This window comes from Ischnura elegans (genome assembly GCF_921293095.1).
Source record: "Ischnura elegans chromosome 13 unlocalized genomic scaffold, ioIscEleg1.1 SUPER_13_unloc_1, whole genome shotgun sequence".
Lineage (NCBI taxonomy): Eukaryota > Metazoa > Arthropoda > Insecta > Odonata > Coenagrionidae > Ischnura > Ischnura elegans.
Genome location: NW_025791657.1, coordinates 13530648 through 13549628, shown reverse-complemented (window position 1 = coordinate 13549628; position 18981 = coordinate 13530648). Strand labels below are relative to the sequence as shown.

Here is an 18981-nt window from a genome sequence, read left to right as displayed (position 1 = left end):
AGATACTCTATCCGAGGATTTCCGGTGTTGTACAAGTGATATTGACAGAAAAATATTAGTGTGGTTCAGCTTTCTGCCTCATACATTAGAACTGGAAAAGACCTCAACTAACAATGGCATTACTGTGAGTAACTGCCCATAAATATACTCATTTTTATAACAGGCATACTCTCTTTCTTATTGCAACTGAGAAATTTGTATAACTGAAGGTGGTTCAAATCAGGTTTCAATGTGTACTAGAACATAACTTACCAACTCATTGTCCCTGGGCAGTACCAAGTCTGGCACAGGAAGGTATATTTCAGTGGTTTGGGATGAGCAAGTGAGCTTTGAATTGTTTTCAATCACATCTCGAGTGCAGCCCTTAGTCTCCACAGAAGGCCCCAAACTGTCATCACCTACCACTCGTTCTTCGAAACTCTGCAGAAAAAGTAATAGAAAAAACAATTATCTCCTTAAAAATACATATATGGGATGCTCTTAAGCAATATGAAGAAGGATGTTCAACATACTGTCCATGCTTTCATATAAAAATAGAGTGGTGTCTGCATGCCTGTTAATCAATCACTAAAAATCTATCTTTCCGAATGAAACAAATTCTCACAGGTAGATCCCTAATATCCTGAGTTACTGCAGTGCCTTTTTTAAATTAATCTGGGACCATAGTAGCTGGCCCTTCACTGCAAATTATACGATAGAGAATAGGGATCACTCAGCGGTATCATTTTCAATTTTTTTTCAATTTATACGAAATCAAAGTAGAGAATGAGGATACAAAATTTTTGCAGTTCAGAAAATGAAATGACCAAGTTTCTGATTCTTACACTTCTGATTCTTACACTTCTTATTCTTTCTTCTGAATTCATAATTGTCGTATAAGTGGCTTTTAAAAGGCCAAAATCACTATTTATTCTTTTCTGGAAAGAGAAGTAGAGGAAAAACATGTTGAACATATTTTCAATGTATTTATTATTTTCTAGACCTTCTGCTAACATTCAAGTACTAACTCTGGAAGAGAATACTCATTGAAATACTATGTCATGCAAAAGAAAAAAAAAACTCAAAATCATTTTCTCTTACATAATTATTTCATGAAACTTTTTTTAAATAAACCCTGATATTATTATCCATAAACTTGCAAAAACAATCATGCAACAACTATGTAATACGCTCTAAACAAAGTTCCTGCTGTTATTTAATAGATGGATATAGCACTGACAGATGGTCGATTTTGAAATATTAGTAGCATCATTACTCAAGCCTAGAAATTTGGTAAACAAGCTGCTCAACCACCATGATAAATTTGTCGGGGCAATGGATACTTAGTGTTGTGAGAAAATTTCTGGGTTTCAGCCAATTAACCATCATTTGCATGAGCAGTTGATTTCCTTCCGACATTAAAATAAAATGGGATAAAGTGCATCAAGAACCCTATTAATTTAACCAAGATGCTGATCTATGGGAGACAATGTGACATTATTGGTATCACTGCTTTAACGACGGTCATTTCAATGACGACAACTGTCCATGTGAAGGAAGACCAAATACCTTCAAAGAAACAGAATGGGAGACATTGATTGAGGAAGATCAATGCCAAACTCAAGAAGAGTATGCTTTGTAGTTGGAGTTACCCACCAAGCCATTTCCGAGCGATTGCATGAGTTGGGAATTTAATATTAAGCAAGATACTTGGGTTCCAAATGATTCAAAAGTGATACCACAGCAAAAACTGCTTGACCTAATGCCAAACTTAGAACATTAAACATTAAAACCTATTTGGAAACACTGTAAAACAAAGGCTGAACGCACCAGCCAAATTCCCCAGACATTGTACCATCTGAATATTATTTTTTCCGTTCCATACACCTCCTTCAAGTTGGTAGCCCCAAAAAAATTAAGAATGCAATAACCTTGCCAGGCATGCATTGCATATATGCATGCATGCAAAGGTTTTCCCATTCTATAGTATTGTGTAAGGTTACTCGGGAATTCCACTGGGTCAGATTCTCCAACTCCATCTAACAATCAGCCAAAGTTTCGGTGAACAAGTTGTCCATCGTCATCAGGGCACCTGGTACATAGAAAATTGAGCCGAGACAGAGTTGAAGAATCTGACCCAGTGTAATCCTGGGTAACCTTCTGCACACCATATCCTAGGCCAAGATTTTTAAGGCTGTTATATAGGATAATCATCTCCGTACCTACAAAATGCATTTCCCAACAATGGTAACAACAAAGGTACAGGTAACTTATTAATACTAAGGCCATATTTAAACTTAAACCACAGTATAATTTAATATAATATATAAAATATGCTTGTTAACCACAATACTAATAGAATACTTCCAAAAGTATCAATGCATTTTTAAAAACAGAATAGTGTTCATCTATAAAATTATTCAAAGAAACAAACAATTTCATTAAAGGCACGAACAGGAATGATTTTAGCCACATATTTTGGGATCTAGTTAATCAAAATTGATGTAAATATTAAAATTATATTCAAATATTGGAAAATAGTATTTACAAATTAACTTTACAGCTATAGAAAAGATATATCACATCAAAATTCCTAAATCTAATTTTACATTTTTAATGAAAATATTTTCATCGATAATTTTTGCGCACTAAAATTAATTTCTAATCCAATCTTGCCTTTGTGGCACAATATCTGCCACAACAAGCAGTAGAGAATATCGGGAATAATCCAAGAACGCCCAAAGCAGCATTCCGCGTTCGCCATAATATATAAGCAAGCGATATCCGCCAACAATCATTCAGTCAGTGAGTCTGTACTAGGGAGTAAGAATAATCGCTTCACAATAGAAACGACACAAGTGCGTCATTTAGCGTATGAAAGTACCTATTATTCAGCGTAGTAAATCGCTACACCTTCATTGTACCCACCATCCATTCATATAAGAAGCCTTCAAAATAAACAACCAATTTCTGAAATTTTGCTAAGATGTTTTTAGTTGTACATAACCCTAGCCTCATGAGATCATAGTTAAACCTAAAGAAGAGGTCACCAAAAAGAAATATAATATGTTTGCATGCACTCGGTACTATATTTAACAACCGATCCACAAACTATTTTCAAGTTCTCTCACCTTCCATTATTTAGCAGGATATGGTCAGAGAATTCTTTGTTCTTAAAAAAAGGAGTATGGTAGAGGAGTCATTCCATGTCAAATCAACCAATATTTTGACCAAATGACACCCAACGACTCGGATGTTCATGAATCATGCCATGGTCATACATCCTGGCTTAACTAGAGATTGTGTACAATTTTAGCCTCCAATTGTCAATTGTTAATGAAATATGAACAATTGAAATTTGGGAGTGACCCCCTGGAGTGCCGCAACGCGCAATCATGGTGATTTTTATTTTCATTCATAACTCCATTCCTGGGAGATGACAAGCCATGATTTTTTTTCTAAAGCTGAGTGTTCCATAATGATCCCACGATTATCATTAAATACTCACTCCATTAAGTCATTCATGCAGTGAATATTTCATCAACAATTGACAACTGGAGGCTAATATTGTACACAATTTCTAATTATACCAGAATATATGGCCAAGGCAACTTTCAAGAAAATCCGAATCGGTGGGTGTCATGGCCTGGTAGATTTGAAATGGAATGACCCAGAGCCAAGTGTGTGGATTGCCTTTCTACGTTGATAAATGGTTAATTTAAATCCCATTCTTCCCGAATATTATTGTCTAGTAAACACTAAGTTTTGCCAGAGGACATGTCTTCAGTCTATGACACTGAAAAACCAACTGCAACAGAAATAGCATCTTGCCAAGGGCTCACATATAGGGAAAAACCGTTTATGGGATATTGGACTTTTCCGTGTACCATGGACGAGGGCCTTCCATGTAACCTTTTATTGTAGATTAACAAAATGCATGCTAAATTATCTTTTGACCGTTAATCGAAGTACCTTTTTCGTTAGTATTCGATTTAATGGCCACCGGTAGTTCTACAACATTATATTTCTCGAATTGTGTCACCATGAAGTTAATCGATTACAATTTAGATTTTATCCTTAAAACTACAAACCATAACTATTTCATTCCGCAAAATTTATCTTTCTACATTCCTACTGTAGTCGACAAACACCGAAGAGTGTTACCTTAAATCTGCCATACCGATACTACGCCAGTCATCAAATAAGAAAAAAGGATAAGTACTCACCCTGCAACAATTACTCTGCAAACTTTTTCTAAGAACGGCGTCTGATTCTAAACAAATTTTTTTGAAGACGCTGAATTCAGTAAGTTTCTTCAAACACAGAGGACACATGGTAGTGGGCAGGCCATCTCCCACAGCAATCTGAGGTATTAATAAACAAATTATACGTCAACAGAAGTCGTAATTATCTTGGAAAAAAAACAAAATGAAGTAAGCACCAAAGAAGATCGATTGCATTTGATATGCCACTCACATGTATGCCGACTAAATCATATATGGCATCCTTTACAGCTATATTGCATGCCACATTCGAAGTGAATATGTTATTATAATAATCATGATTTTTCCTACAAAGTCTGCAATTCCTTCTAGAAGATTCCGTGAAAATCCCGCAGGTGCGACTCATATTTTCACTTCAAAATCTCATTCACTGTTTAAATCAGGTATATCGACAAAGACATCATCTGCTCACCGACAAAGATCTCAAAATCCCACAAGAAAACTACATTCACTACGTTGATGTTTGAAAATGAAAATGCTTATGATTATTATGCTTAACGAAAGGATCAACGACGCCAACAACAAACAACAATCGCCTTAGAGACATTTCACGACTCAATAGCATGGGCTGAGAATATTTTCATCAATTTATGACATGATTGTAAATCTTACGAACACAACATGCACGAAAGATCCATTAACAATGTTTATTTGATAATACAAGAACATGCAATCAAGCCTCAGTATAGAATCGATGATATCTAGTTGCCATTTTATCCGCAAATAGCACACCTATAGAACAGGCCAAACATCCGCGTTTCAAGATAATTTTCTTTCCATTTGAAAAAATAAAGAGGCAATTAATACATATTCTTCAGTTTTCTTCAATTTTTTGTTTAATTATAATTTATGTTTCATTAATATTCAATGCTTAGGCCAGAAGCTGAATTTAAGCCCGACTTCAACTTCCACATTGTCACAGTTAATGTAAGGCCTTTAGATATGAAAAAGGGGAACAAAATATCTTGAACGGTTAACTATAAACATTATTAAAATATTCATGTTTAAAATTATGATAGAGCTCAATTATTTATCACTCGTCGTTGCAAATACCTCATTCATCGATTGTAGGCCTACTGCGTACGTTATCCTCTAGTGCTAAAAAATACAACTAAAATTCGGTATCTGAGCTAAACCTTGCTTATTTGATCTATTATAATTTAGTGCGTCAATAAACATGGAATTCGTTGAAATATACGCTGATTACTCTGCTGCGATGTAATTTCTTTTTGAGGTCATATTTAAATGTGAGCTTAACACGCCCCTTATGTTAGTAATTCAAATGTATTTGCATTGGTGTACGCCATGGAAATGATCGTAATTTATTAGGAATTGAGAAATCACCGAGTGCTTTGTGGATGCTTTGGTTGAGGAGTGAACTGGTTTAGAGACTGTATTAGTTATTGCTGTAAAACCATGAGTGCTACCACTGGGAATTACTCAGAGTCTCTATACAGGAATTCCGAGGGCACCCCGTGCAGACTTTGCATGAAGAAAAATGATTATTATTATAACATATTCACTTCTATTGTAGCAAGCCAGATAACTGTAGAGGATGCCTTATATGATTTAGTCGACTTAAAAGTAAGTGGCGGGTTACATGTTATCCATTTCCTTACCTCTTGTTGTATTTCGTTCTATACATGTTTTCCACGGTACGTCTGAAATCTCTTGCAAATATTTTCATTCCTTTCTTAGGTTACTGTGGGAGATGGCCTGCCTGCCACTTTATGTCCACTGTGCTTGAAAAAGCTCATCGAATTCAACGATTTCAGAAATATTTGTCATAAATCGGACGCAGAACTGAGAACATTTTCGTCCAGAGATTACTTCAGGGTGAGTGCTTGTCATTTTTTTCATTGGAAGCCTCGTGTAACTTCCACATGATGTTAAATCATTCTCGCAAACACATATTAACTTGTTCGTGATTATGTATCGTGTAGCCCGGTTATGGTAGTTTCAATTTCATATCGACGAGAATGAAATATTTAGTAATATTATTGTAGTTATTGGGTGAACTGGTTATAACAATAATTGTAAAAAGTAGCTTAATTGCGTATTTGATGAATCACTTGCCACGACGGGCAAAGGATAATGCTTTATGACTGTGACAAACTGGTACATGCAACGTTTGCTTAAAATCACTGTGATTAGGGATCAAAAGTTAATGGAGCATTAAATTTGTTACTGAACAATTTGGTACTAAAGGCCCTTGTGCAATGATCGACTGAGCAGTGAAAAGGTTCCAATGTCCCAAATATTGTTTCAGAATTAGTCAATCCTGACGAGGCATTCGTTAACTCGCAGTTGGCAATGGTGATGAGTGGAGTCGTTTTTTATCCTTTTGGTATAACTAAGTGATTATAATTCAATCTAAGCCAAAAAGTGAATCATTTGAGTTCATCAATGACCAACTCAAAATAGATATGAACATGAAATTTTTCGTGGAATGTTTTCAGTGTATTTCTTTTGCTTTTTACCTCCTGTATGGTTTTAAATTCCAACACTTACATTTAAGATAATGTATAGAATCGTACTTGCGGACTTCAAGAAGTTTATTTACCATTTTTAAGTTTTAATACACGAAGATATATCCAATGGAATATTTCAACAAATTGATATAAAATGTTTAGAACAGGTTAGGAAAATTTAATTTACATACCTGGCTATTTAGTGTACTTGTTCGTTGCAATGTTACTATTTATATACAATCGTAATAACATATAATAGAAATTGGAAGAAAGAGATAGAAACATGAGTACAGGACGATGACACTGGCGTGGAGATGGAATGAAGGCCGAAAACACATGGAAAAAAGTTCACCTGAACCTGGAATCGAACCATGGACCTTCTGCATTCAGGGCAGATGCTCAGGCCACCAAGCTATCCAGGCTAATCTAATCTCCAGTGTTTTCGGTGGGGGTTTATACAACCAAATCCCCCTAGGTCTAGCCCCATGAGTTGGCCAAGAGATGGCTCTGGGTAGAGGTTCCGCCACGAACGAAGAATTCAACGCACACAGTAGGATAGATATAGCACGTGGGTTTTGGGGAACGCTGATCCCAAATTCCATTTCTTCTTCTGTCCGCCAATCTCTTGTATTTTTGGGAGTGAACCAACTATCCCAAGCATATTTCCCTTCGAATACTATCAAAGGAGGGGCTTTGATCTCATTTGCACTTTCCGCCATTAACAGTGATGCTTAAACGACCTAATAAACTAATAGTATGAGTCGAGGGAAATACACTCTTGCCAACAACTCTTGTCTTCCTTGGGTACGTAGAAAATGAAGTTTGGTCCAGATTCTATACATACATTCTGCTTTATTATTATGGTGCAATTTATGGATTGTCTTTCGCAACAAATGAAATTGAGCATTTATCACAAAAGGTCAGAAATCTTCTTCCTTGCATACTCTATCCTTTGAGGTTTTTTAATTGAAAGTTTGTGCCATGAAATTAGACCAAAAGAACAAATCTTCTGAAGGGAAGGTTTGTCGTCTTTGAAAGGCATTGAATACTATTTTTACAAGCATGATGAGCTACGATTTCCAAATCCACTTATCTAGACAACTTTAATCCATATTTATTCATACTAGCATATTTTCTCCCCATTCTTCCAATAATAAATTCGTCAAGTGCCTTCTTTAGGTCATCGCTGCTATAAGGCAGTCCCTTTTGTGTTTTTCTTACATAATTGTGCACCATTTCACCTTGCAATAATAATTTTTGCTCATATAATGACAGCAACCCCCATACGATGCACGAAATTATTGAATATATGCAACCAGATCTTATACACAGTGAAGGAAATACACAATATGTCTACTAAAAATGTGAGCTTGATTTTGGTTGGGCTACAGGAAAGGTCTCAAGCTTAACTTTGCATAAACAATTTCACCTGAATAGAACTTAGGTTATGACACTTAAAAAGATGCAATTGTTACGGTAAGAGCAAAGTGCGAGGTAATTATTTTATGAAAACTAACTAAAGAAAGCTTTCTTTATAAAAAAAATGTAAAAGTAAAAGTTGATATGTGGACTCTCATTAAACAACCTTGTTTTATAGTCCACAATGACTTGTAGTATTTGTACGATAAAGTTTAACTCAAGAATTGCGAGAGAGAGACTACAAATTTAAGCCATACTACAATCACCTTACCCCGTAAGGAAAGAATGATTGGGCATGGTGGAAAATGTGCGGCCTCCCCATCTAAACTAAATATAATGACCCGAGTTCTAAAATTTTAAGTAACCAAGAAAACTAATCCATGAAGAACAGAAAACAAGATGTAGTTCTTACCTAGCACCTGTGATACATTGATTCTGAAGGAACTGTGGTGTTACATGTCCTTACAACCAGCAACAACCACGAGATGAACTGAAGGGTATATTTTCTAAGAGTGTGGAACGAGAATTCGAGGGATAAATATTTTGAAGTAGTTGGCTCTGGTTCCATTAGAATATGTGGAATATGTTGTATGACCACCACATGCTTCGAGAAAGGAAATACGATCTTCTTGAGGGAGGTCGCACTTACACCACCTCACCTTACTAGTAATTGTCCATATAAATGAACCCATGAATGTACACTTGAATGAATGTACACATAAATGTACTTTACCTGTGAAAATTGTCACCCTAAATTTCTGTTTTAAGAACTTGCTTGTAACTTTAAAAGGAGGGGTTAAGATACTTTGCATGACCTTGATATTCCAGGGGTAACATGAGTTTGCTGTGAATTGCACGATTTGAAGGCCTTCACAATGATGCTGTAATAAAGCCATAATAGTATGACCTGAATTTCACCAAGAATCTTCATGCCCAATGTTGATTCTAACAGCCATGTAGTTTATGGCTGATTGATCTGCAAACACATTTCAATTTTTATTTAATGGTATTGATTAGATTACAAAAATCCTGTTTCATCGAGATTATCAGCATTCCTTAATTGTTGACTTTGTAGTAGATGAGTGGTTTATCAGTGTTACTCTCTTTGCAGAGTATTGGAGGAGAGGGGGCAGTTCATGACAATTTGAGGTCTTCTAGTGAAACTAAGGACTGCGTTCGTGATGCGATTGTAGGCACTTCAGAGGTAGTATGCTCAGTCCAACCAAATGAAATATTCATTCGTGTGCCAGACATCCAACTGCCCTCAGCCGATATGTTGGTAAGTTATCTTCTCATATATGTTAAAACCTGTGTTGGAAGATTAATTATTTTAGCTTTTGTTATATTGATATATACTTTGTGTGATGAAAATAGGTTTGCCTAGCATAAGTATATGCATTTCTATTGGGAGTCTTCTTTATCATTCTGACCATAAGTTGTATGATAGAAGGTAAAATGCTTATCCATTTACTCATATTTCAATTTAAGTTGCACAATACGGCCAATGTTAAATGGTCTTGGTTTAAAATATAAGCGGCTTTCCAGTTAACTCTCGAGCGATGAAACTCATTATAAGCCGATTTTAAATGAAGTGTGTCTCATTGATCCGAAAAGGGAATGGAGCATAGGTGGATCTAGGGGGGGGGGGGGGAATGTGGGCACCCTCCCCAAACCCTTAAAAATATGCAAGATTTGTCATACGATCCCATTATAATTGCGTCTTTTTTTCTAGTACGAGCTATTCTTGATCCTCCCCCCAGAACAAAATCCTGGATATGAATTGTGCCCTCTCCAGAAAGAAATCCTGGATCCACTCCTGGATTGGAGGGTCGTAAAGGAAACCATTAGGTAGTCCTCTTTTGGGACTGCAAGGATGATAAAGGTTTTTTTATGTACATGGCTGTGAAATAGCCGCAATTAATTCATCCTATGGTACACAGAATTTAAATTATGCTGTCTGAAATGCATCTCTCACTTACCATGGCACTTTTTGGTACAATGTCGGTAGTGTTCAGTGGGAGTGTCTGTTTCAGTTACAAATATTAAACCGAAAGAATTTTTTGTGGTATACCCTGATTTCGTTTTAAGAAAAAAAGTATTTCATGAGGCTCTCAACTGGTTGTGGGTTCATTAAAGTCTTTTCTCCCGCGTTTTGCTTTTTTTTTGTTTTGTTTCATGAGCTCGTAGTCTACCATAGTAACAAAATGCAATATGAACTGGCTAACTCCCATCATGATGGATTATGTCAGACAGAATGGCTTTAATTTGAGATAAGCGTTACAAATTTAAATTTGTCTTTAATTATCAGCTAATTCTAGCAGCAAGAAGTGATGATGATGCTGTTGGTGCATTTGCAAAAGTATCCGTGCACAGGAACCCACCTACTGTCTGTAAAAAAAAGCAAGATACCTGAGTTTGAGGGGCTCTATGGTCTAAATGTGATAATCAAATTGAATGCAAAAAAATTATGAAAGAGAATTTATTTCTATCTTGAGTAATTTACTTCAAAAATCCCACCCTATGGTTTTTCCTGTACTTAATTTTTTCTAAATATAATACCTGCTTTTTTGTTTGTAAAATCAAGTTGCCCAACATTGAGCACCTGGTTTTCCCACAGTTTTCTATACAGTAACGTGGAATTTTGAGAGAGGAAAGCCATATCTTTTGTTGAAAATTTGCTGGAAAAAATTTTTTATACCAGAAAAATTGATAGATTTGTTGTAAACAATACAAATCTTTGCAAACATCGTAACTAATGGATCGATTGAAGATTGAATGGTGCTGATATATGCTGTAATATGATTTTAATACTAGTTTTGATTGCACTTACATTGAATATTGCTAATAAAGACAATATTGCTAAATATTTATCAAAATGTTTCTACACATGTACCAGCAGCTCCATCGTGGGAGAGGGTGGAGAAAAGAGGTGCATGGTTGCCACCGACTTGGCCAAAGCAGCAAGTGGGCGATTCATATACTATCAGGGTACAATGCATCGATATGGCAATTGTGCACGGCTTTGAGAGGCTTTCTCTTTCCTGTTGTTTTGTTTTGGTCTTCCTCACTAGGCAGAGCAAAACCGACAACCAGAGAGCAAAAAAAGAATAATAACCAAACTGTATTGAATATATTGCTGCCAATTAGTGTGTATGATATACACACTTACATTCATTACTAGAGCACGGAAAAAAGTCTCCAATTTTTAAAAAAACGTCGCCTAAAATGTCATCAATATTTTTTTTTTAATCTCTTTAAAATTCTGAGTTTTTTCCATGAGAAAGTGGTTGAATTTAATTGAATTGTTGGAGAAAAGAGGGTAGAGATGCGGATTCGTGGGTTTACGAGTTATTTTATGGACTTTTAAGACAGGAGATCACCATAATTTACAAAATAGTTTTTTTAATTCAGAATAACACATTCTTTGATGATCAGCAATTTTTTAAGAATATAGTTGACCCCTGTAATTTTTCTAGCTGATCCATATCTATCTTTATTCTGAAATAGGGAAATTAAAGGCTATGGATTACAGATTTTATTTATTAATTGTATGATATAAAATAAAGGAAAAAACGTATTTTCATTCACTTTGAGTTGCATTGCCAAAAAATTATTTAATGAAGTAGTGACAGATGAGGATTTTTCTATGTTTTCCATGGTAAATGTTGTGTGACGTTCGTTCAAAATAAGTTTATACATCGGAAACGATCGCTCAACTTCACATGTTGTAATAGGAGTATATCGCAGCATAGCCACTTCACTTAAGGTGAGTTTTTGTAAAACATTAGATGTCTGCCCCTTGACCTCTCCATTGAGAATCAGAGCTATATCAGACATTAACTTGAAGCTTTCGTTTTTATCCAAAACTTTGCACAATTTTCCAAAAACACTTACGGCTTGTTCACCCTTTACACATTCAAGTCTCTTCTTCACATCCATTACTGTCTCACCGAATCAATGAGGCTCAGGATGGAAGACTCTTTGATTTTTGGAAAACCCAAAGGATGCTGAAATACATATCATTTCCAGTGGGAGTGTGCTATCTTCTAAGAGTTCTCGAGCATTTTTTATAGATTCTGCATCGTCTTCAGGGTCAATATTCTCTATAACCTGGAGTAAAAAATTAAAATACAGTCTTCCTCTTTAATTTAGAACGTGCAGTTGTAGTTGTTTTTAAGTGAGCAAAATTGCAGGAATTCAGTTTCATATAGTGAAATTGATTCATCAGTCATAATAATAACTGCAAATAATTACTAACATTCTTAATTTTCTCGAATTGTTGTGCATTGAACACGCAAGCTTCTAGCCATGCTCCAAATTTCGTGAGGACTGGATCCGGAGACAATGGCAGATCACAGCAAAATGTTTTGTATATTTCCATGCGCGATGGTGCTTTCAAAAATACCTATGAAAATATTAAATATTAGTTCTGCAGTAATATATTGGAAAATTTATTTTTAGTTTTATTAACGGCAAGTACCTACCTTATTATTGGCAGAGACCCACTTATTTGCAGTGGGAAATCTTTTGCGAATTTCTTCGCATACTCTGTGAAGAGCATGCACTGTCCTTCTTAAATAGTTTTCCGTGTACGATGTGAATAGCGGGTGTCTTGATTTGTGAGTAGGAATGTTCAATGCCACAAATATCTCGCACAAGTCCAAAGCAAACTCATCGCAGGTGGCTGCAAACGATAGTTGGCTCTGTCGTAAACTCTGCAAGCTTACGGTCTCCTTTAATTTCACTTGAGATACATGCGATGAGCTGTCAATGTGCTGTTTCGCATGTGAATTTTTGTCCGATGATATCTTGAAAAATAATGAGAAAGATAAATTATTACGAGAATTACTTTTAAAGTTAATTATTCAGCATATCTCAAAATAGGTCTTTGTAATTTTATAAAGAATTATAATTAAAAACACACAGAATGTACAGTTAAAGATTTATCTCACAATTTTGACTTATTCGAGAATGCCAAAAAATTCTTAAGATAATAATTATAATTATTCAATTCGTCAGATTCAAAAGTTGTATTGATACTCACGGTTTTTTTTCTCAAGCATTGCAGTAAATAGTATTACTCAGTACTTGCATAGTGAAGCATACGCAGTCAGCTTGGCTTCTGAAGATGCCTGCCCTTTCATCTTGTACATTTTCTTGGGCTGGGCTGCACAAACGAGTGGACAATGGTCTTGCGACGCTTGGGGACCTCAGCAAATGACTTAAAATTTACGTGGCTTACTCGAATATATAGAATTGTGTTTATACAATGTTTACATTAACCAGTCCTTGTTAAGCCTTCATTTTTCCTCTTCGACCGAGTGCCAAGACCGCATTGTTAGCCTCTCTACAATGTAGGCTCATTTCGTAACCATCTACACTCAACGTGAAACATTCACTTCGTCGGAAATTCTAGATAACCTTTCACATATTTTTACCATTTTTCCAGAAATCTCCTGCAAAAAAGCAGAGTGCCAGTGCATACAGTGTCGCTCTGTCCCCTTGTGAGCAGACCACCCGGGTTCAAATAAGTTGGTTCATAATGTCCCTTAGTGAAGTCTTTGGACACCCTTAGCAAAAAAAAGGGTGAGTTGGCCCAGGTAAAGAAACAATATGTGAATTTAACATGCAATTGGATAAGTACGTGGTGAGCTCTACCCTCACATATCCAAACCACCTTCGAGTTGAAGCACTGCATGGGTTTACTTCATGAACGGTGTATTGATTGAAAGAATTTATTGCAGTTTCCGGAGCTATTAATAAAATTCCGTATTAGCAATTGTTAATAGCTTACATTTTACGGTATATCTGCTCCGTGTAGTATTCACCAGATAAGGAACAAGATTTGTCCGACACAAAAATGAACAAGTGTGGTCAGGACAGCCAAATATTAACTTAGGCAGGTATTTCAATATTAAGTCCTTGAAAAGTCACTTTTAATCGAAAAAGTCCTGCCACAGCAAAAAAGTCTCTAAGAAAGTCATTAAAAACGGTTTTATTCGATGAGATTGGTGAAGATTTGTATTTAAAACCACAAAAGTCCCACTTCTACAAAAAGTCGAAAGACTTTTTTTCCATGCTCTATTCGTTACTTTCATTCCACTGCAAACAATAGTACCAATAAATTTTCAATGGGCTAATTGGTTTCAAAGTAAAAAGAGATGATAGTTCCATTGTTTTAAAGAAATCCATTAATTTTCGTCAAGTAAACAATTTTTATTTAATAATAGTTCATAATAGATCTGGCTTTCTTGCATCAAAATTCTTAGTTATTGGAATGAAGAAATACAGGAATATGTAGACTGCAAAGTTGGGCAGCTTGATTTTACCCTCGAAAAATGGTGGGTACATATTTAGAAAAAATTTGTACAGGAAGTATTATGGGGTGGAAATTTTTTTGACATAAATTACCAAAGTAGAAATATGTTTTCTTTCATATGCTGTTTGTTACATTGAAATTAATTGCGTCATTTATGCGATAGATGCCCTGAAAATTGGGTGTCTTGCATTTTTTTACAGACAATGTGGGGTTCGAACATTTAACCCCTGGGTTGGTGACAATTACTGGGTGTACTACTACTCCTTACTTTCTCCCATGGTCATTTATACCCTAAATGGTATTTCGCCTCGCCAACTGTATGCCCTCCAATTTCTTTTATCTTCTGCCTCCTCCTTGCTGACTCCCATTCTCTATATCAATCAATATCTAATCCTTCCATCTTTCTTTTCGGTCTTCCTGGAGGTTGTCTTCCATCAGGGTTTCTTTTTCCCAGACTTGTTTTACTAGGGCCTCTAGCTGTCTTTGTATTGCGTGCCCTGCTCATCACAATCTGCAGCTCTTAAGTTTCAGCAACTATGTTTGGCAAGTTGAAATGTTGCCGTAGTTCCCTGATATGTTTTATTTTCCAGATTTCATTTTGTCTTATAGGTCCAAAAATCTGCTCTAAAAACTTCATTTTAAAAGATTCAAAATAAAAGTTTTTCTGCTCTTTTGTCAATAAGCCTTGATTCTGCTCTATATAGAAGGATCGGTCTTATTGTGGTTTCATACATTTAAAGTTTGGTTCTGATGGATAAAGGTTTTGATGTAAGGAGTCTGTTGAGGAATTACATACTTCTACTACACTAAATATTATTAAAAATATGTAATTATTATTTGGACTTTATTGAGTGTTGTGCTGCATTCTTTTTCAGTGTCATGTACAAGTGGAGAATAAAGAATCTCAAAGAGAAGAGAATAATAAAATGCTTCATGGAACAACTCCGGATGGAATTGAAAGTGATGCAATAGACCCTTTGGCAACTGATGACTTGGCAAGTGAACACTCTTTCCTTGTTAACACCTTCCGTGCTCATGACGCAACATCTAAATCATAGCAGCCACTACCAAGTGGCTGATGACGTAAGGTTATGTCATGATTCCCTTTTGTGTTATTTACCGCCCTGAGCACCAGCCACCGGTGTTAGGGTATGGGAGATGGTCATTCTCCACTCTTTGCCTATTTGCCGTGCGGTATGCTTCACTAAAAATTATCTATTTTAATTTTAAATTATTAGGACTAATTGTGAGTTGTGCTGCAATCTTTTTCAGTGCCATGTAAAAGTGGACAATAAAGAATCTCAAAAAGAAGAGAATAATGAAATGCTGCTTGGAAGAGCTCCAGATGGAATTGAAAGTGATGCCATAGACCCATTGGCAATGGATGACTTGGTAAGTGAACACTCTTTTCTTGTTAAGCACAGTTTAGTTATGTTACAAATCCATTCCTCAGTGGAGCACTACTCGTATGACTGAGCAAAAAAACACAAACTTTTTCCTCACTTGATCAAGTTTGAACAAGTATTGTAGGGATTTGTCTTTCATTAAAAAAATGCTCAAAATGAGTGATTCATTAGGATTAACAGAATAGGTGCGTTCAAGCACAATAGAAGCCCTCCTAGGCTCAATTGGAGAGAAAAGAGCTATCATGTCAGAAATTTCATTGAAGTTGGTCATAAAAATCTCAGGCATAGTTGCATTTGACTAGGATGAGTATTTTGTGATAAAAGAGGAGGTTTTATTTTTATCATTATTATTAATTGTATTTTGTGGAGTGACACCCAGCATTCTCTTCTAGTTTCATGTAAAAGAGGAGAGCATAGACCCCCTAAGAGAAGAGAATGGTGAAGTGCTGCATGGGACAGCTCCCGATGGAATTAAAAGTGATGCTATAGACCCATTGGCAATTGATGACTTGGTGAGTCAACACTCTTTCCTTGTTCAGCCCAGTGTTTTTATGATGTAAATCCCTTCCTCTGTGGAACATTGGAACATTCCCAGCCTCACTTAGGAGAAACGACCAACCTTTTTCCTGACTTTATAAACAGTGAATAACTTCAAAAGAGTGTGTTGTGAATTTATGAATTATTCTAAATGTATCACTCATTGTAATGAGCACAATGGGTTCAATGAACTGCACCAGTTACTCGCATTTACTCACTAAGTGAGTGAGTGTTCTGACTTCATGGCACAGTTGGCCTTATACTGAGAGTAGAAACACCTTGCTCACTTTGGATCAGCATGGAGCAGAAGGGAGGAAAACAAGCAAGGGTCAAGATACCTACTCTTGCAGCAAGTATGCTCTCACATGGTGGTCATGATGTCATGATCACTGAGCAAGGTGCAGCTGAATACAACTGGGGATTTGAATCATGATCCCCATATGTAATGGTTCAAAATGAACAAAATAATTCAATTTGAAATATTAATCCTAATCAAGTTCAATCAATCACAAAATCCATACCTACTACATTAGGATTTCGGTGAACATAAATTGCGACCCCAACATGTATTGCTCCCCGCAATGTAGGAAACGCAATCATTTAATCATTCAATTTGAGTGATTTATCCTAATCAAGTTCAGCTTGTTTTATTTGGTTGTTTAGCCAGAGAATTGGATTTTGCAGCCACTAGCAGCGTCCACCAAACATAACTCTTTCCTAATGATGATTTTGTCACGGTCTCCACGGCGAGGTCAGCTGACCTAAAATTTTATTTTTCTGTTATTCTACGATCGACAAAATGCACTAAAAACCGGTTTGGGCCTACAACTCTCCTCTCCTCTCCCTCCTCTTCTTCCCTCCCTGGAATTTCCTGGATAGCCAACCTGCGCGAGGCTTGCATGGTGACATGTCTTTTTGCATTCAGGCGTTGCCTAAAAAGGTCCTCTCCTATGAACCACCCGATCCACCCCCATCAGTAAGTTCAGTCCCATGCCCACTCATCGATTTCCTTGCGTCAATCTGCTCACGCCCAATCGTTTTCAGGCTGAGAGTTTTATTTCTTGCATGATGCTTCCCACCATGTGGCAGTGGAGAGGAAATTCCTCATGTACCAATTTATGGTGCCAGCTGCAGTTTTATTTTGTATTATGACAGGAGTCATATTTTGTTTTATTTGTTTCACAATCTTACAAGTGATGTAAGGTGATAATGTTTGGAGAGAGTGACCTTTGGGGGATATTCAAGAGGAAACCAACCTTAAAAACCATAAATTTTTGAATTGTGCCAATTATTATTTTAATCTTCAAATGACTCTGAAGTGTTATTAAATCCATAGGTAAAATATTCCTGTGTCTGTTTAAATCCAACATGCCGAAAGACAGCGTGATGTACCGTAACTTGGTGGTGCATCCTGTGCACCTGGCACCCTATTCATAAAAAAGTACTCTCAACTAAAGTTTTGAGAACCACAACCATCTCTACCATTGGTGGTGTGTTCACCTGTGCAGAGTAATGCCTGCGCAGCAGACTGCGTTAGTATGTAACTGGCTTTTCCTTCATTGTGGGGTGCAATGGATGTTGGGGTCGCAATTTATGTTCACCAAAATCAGAATGTAGTAGGTATGGATTTTGTGATAACTGAGTAAGGTTTTATTCAGTTTAATGAGAAGGCAGATAAACTATTGGGCTGTATATTGTTGGCCAAAAATTTAGTTGACCTTCCCTGAAGCAGTAGGAATCATTAATCAGGTAATTTTTTACTTCTACAGACATCTGTTAATTCAGGTTTCGGTTGTGATCAGTTTTATTTCTTGCGCAAATTGGTCTAAATGTGTATCAATTTAATGGCAATTCTCTTTCTATTAGAGTGGCACGGGAATATACACATCCTCTTCAGTAAAAATGGATAAGAGCGGTGATGATGAAGAAGAATATGATTGTACTCATATGGCCAGTAATGACCTGATGCCACATGCCTCTGCTGATCAGGTGTGAACTATTTGTTGCATGTTCTAAATTGAATTGTACGTAAATTTTATCACCATCGTATGTCAGCATTCCTGAGGTTGGTTTCACACAGTACTCTGATACACAAGTCTTTATCTGCATACCTTTTATGTGTTAATGTATTTCTTCTCTTTAACACTTTTAATATCCTGGTCTATGAAACAAATTTAGGACCATCCATTACCTTTCTCCATGTCCACCTGTGCTTAGAATATGATCTTTATCTGGCTATCGAATCTCATGATATGGCCAATTAATTGTCCCATCTTCCTTTTAGGGGTTTCAGAAAGTTCGTTTTTTCTTCCTCCATCCTCTCTTTCTGATAACATTCACAGTTCATCTGATTTATCATCATCACGTATAAATTTATTATCACTTAATCTTGCTTGCCTACGTTATTTTAAATTACTGAAATGGATGATAATGAACTAAATGATAGCCTTAAATGCACTTAATTTTTTTCTCTGATATTGCCAATGTATGTATTTTGTAAATCTTAATGCCTACGTAGTGGAATTTTTATCTCATGAAAAGGATCTCCGTACGCAATATATCATTAT

General features: G+C 36.2%; 1 protein-coding gene across 1 annotated transcript; it reads left to right on the top strand.

The window, feature by feature from the left end:
* Positions 1 to 6058: 6058 nt before the first annotated feature.
* Positions 6059 to 18888, top strand: LOC124172573. Its single transcript, XM_046552013.1, has 6 exons — positions 6059 to 6098; positions 9264 to 9431; positions 15347 to 15466; positions 15744 to 15863; positions 16270 to 16389; positions 18281 to 18888. The coding sequence occupies exons 2-6, from the start codon at positions 9426 to 9428 to the stop codon at positions 18407 to 18409; spliced, it is 495 nt and encodes a 164-aa protein (XP_046407969.1). The 5' UTR covers positions 6059 to 6098; positions 9264 to 9425; the 3' UTR covers positions 18410 to 18888.
* Positions 18889 to 18981: the final 93 nt, after the last annotated feature.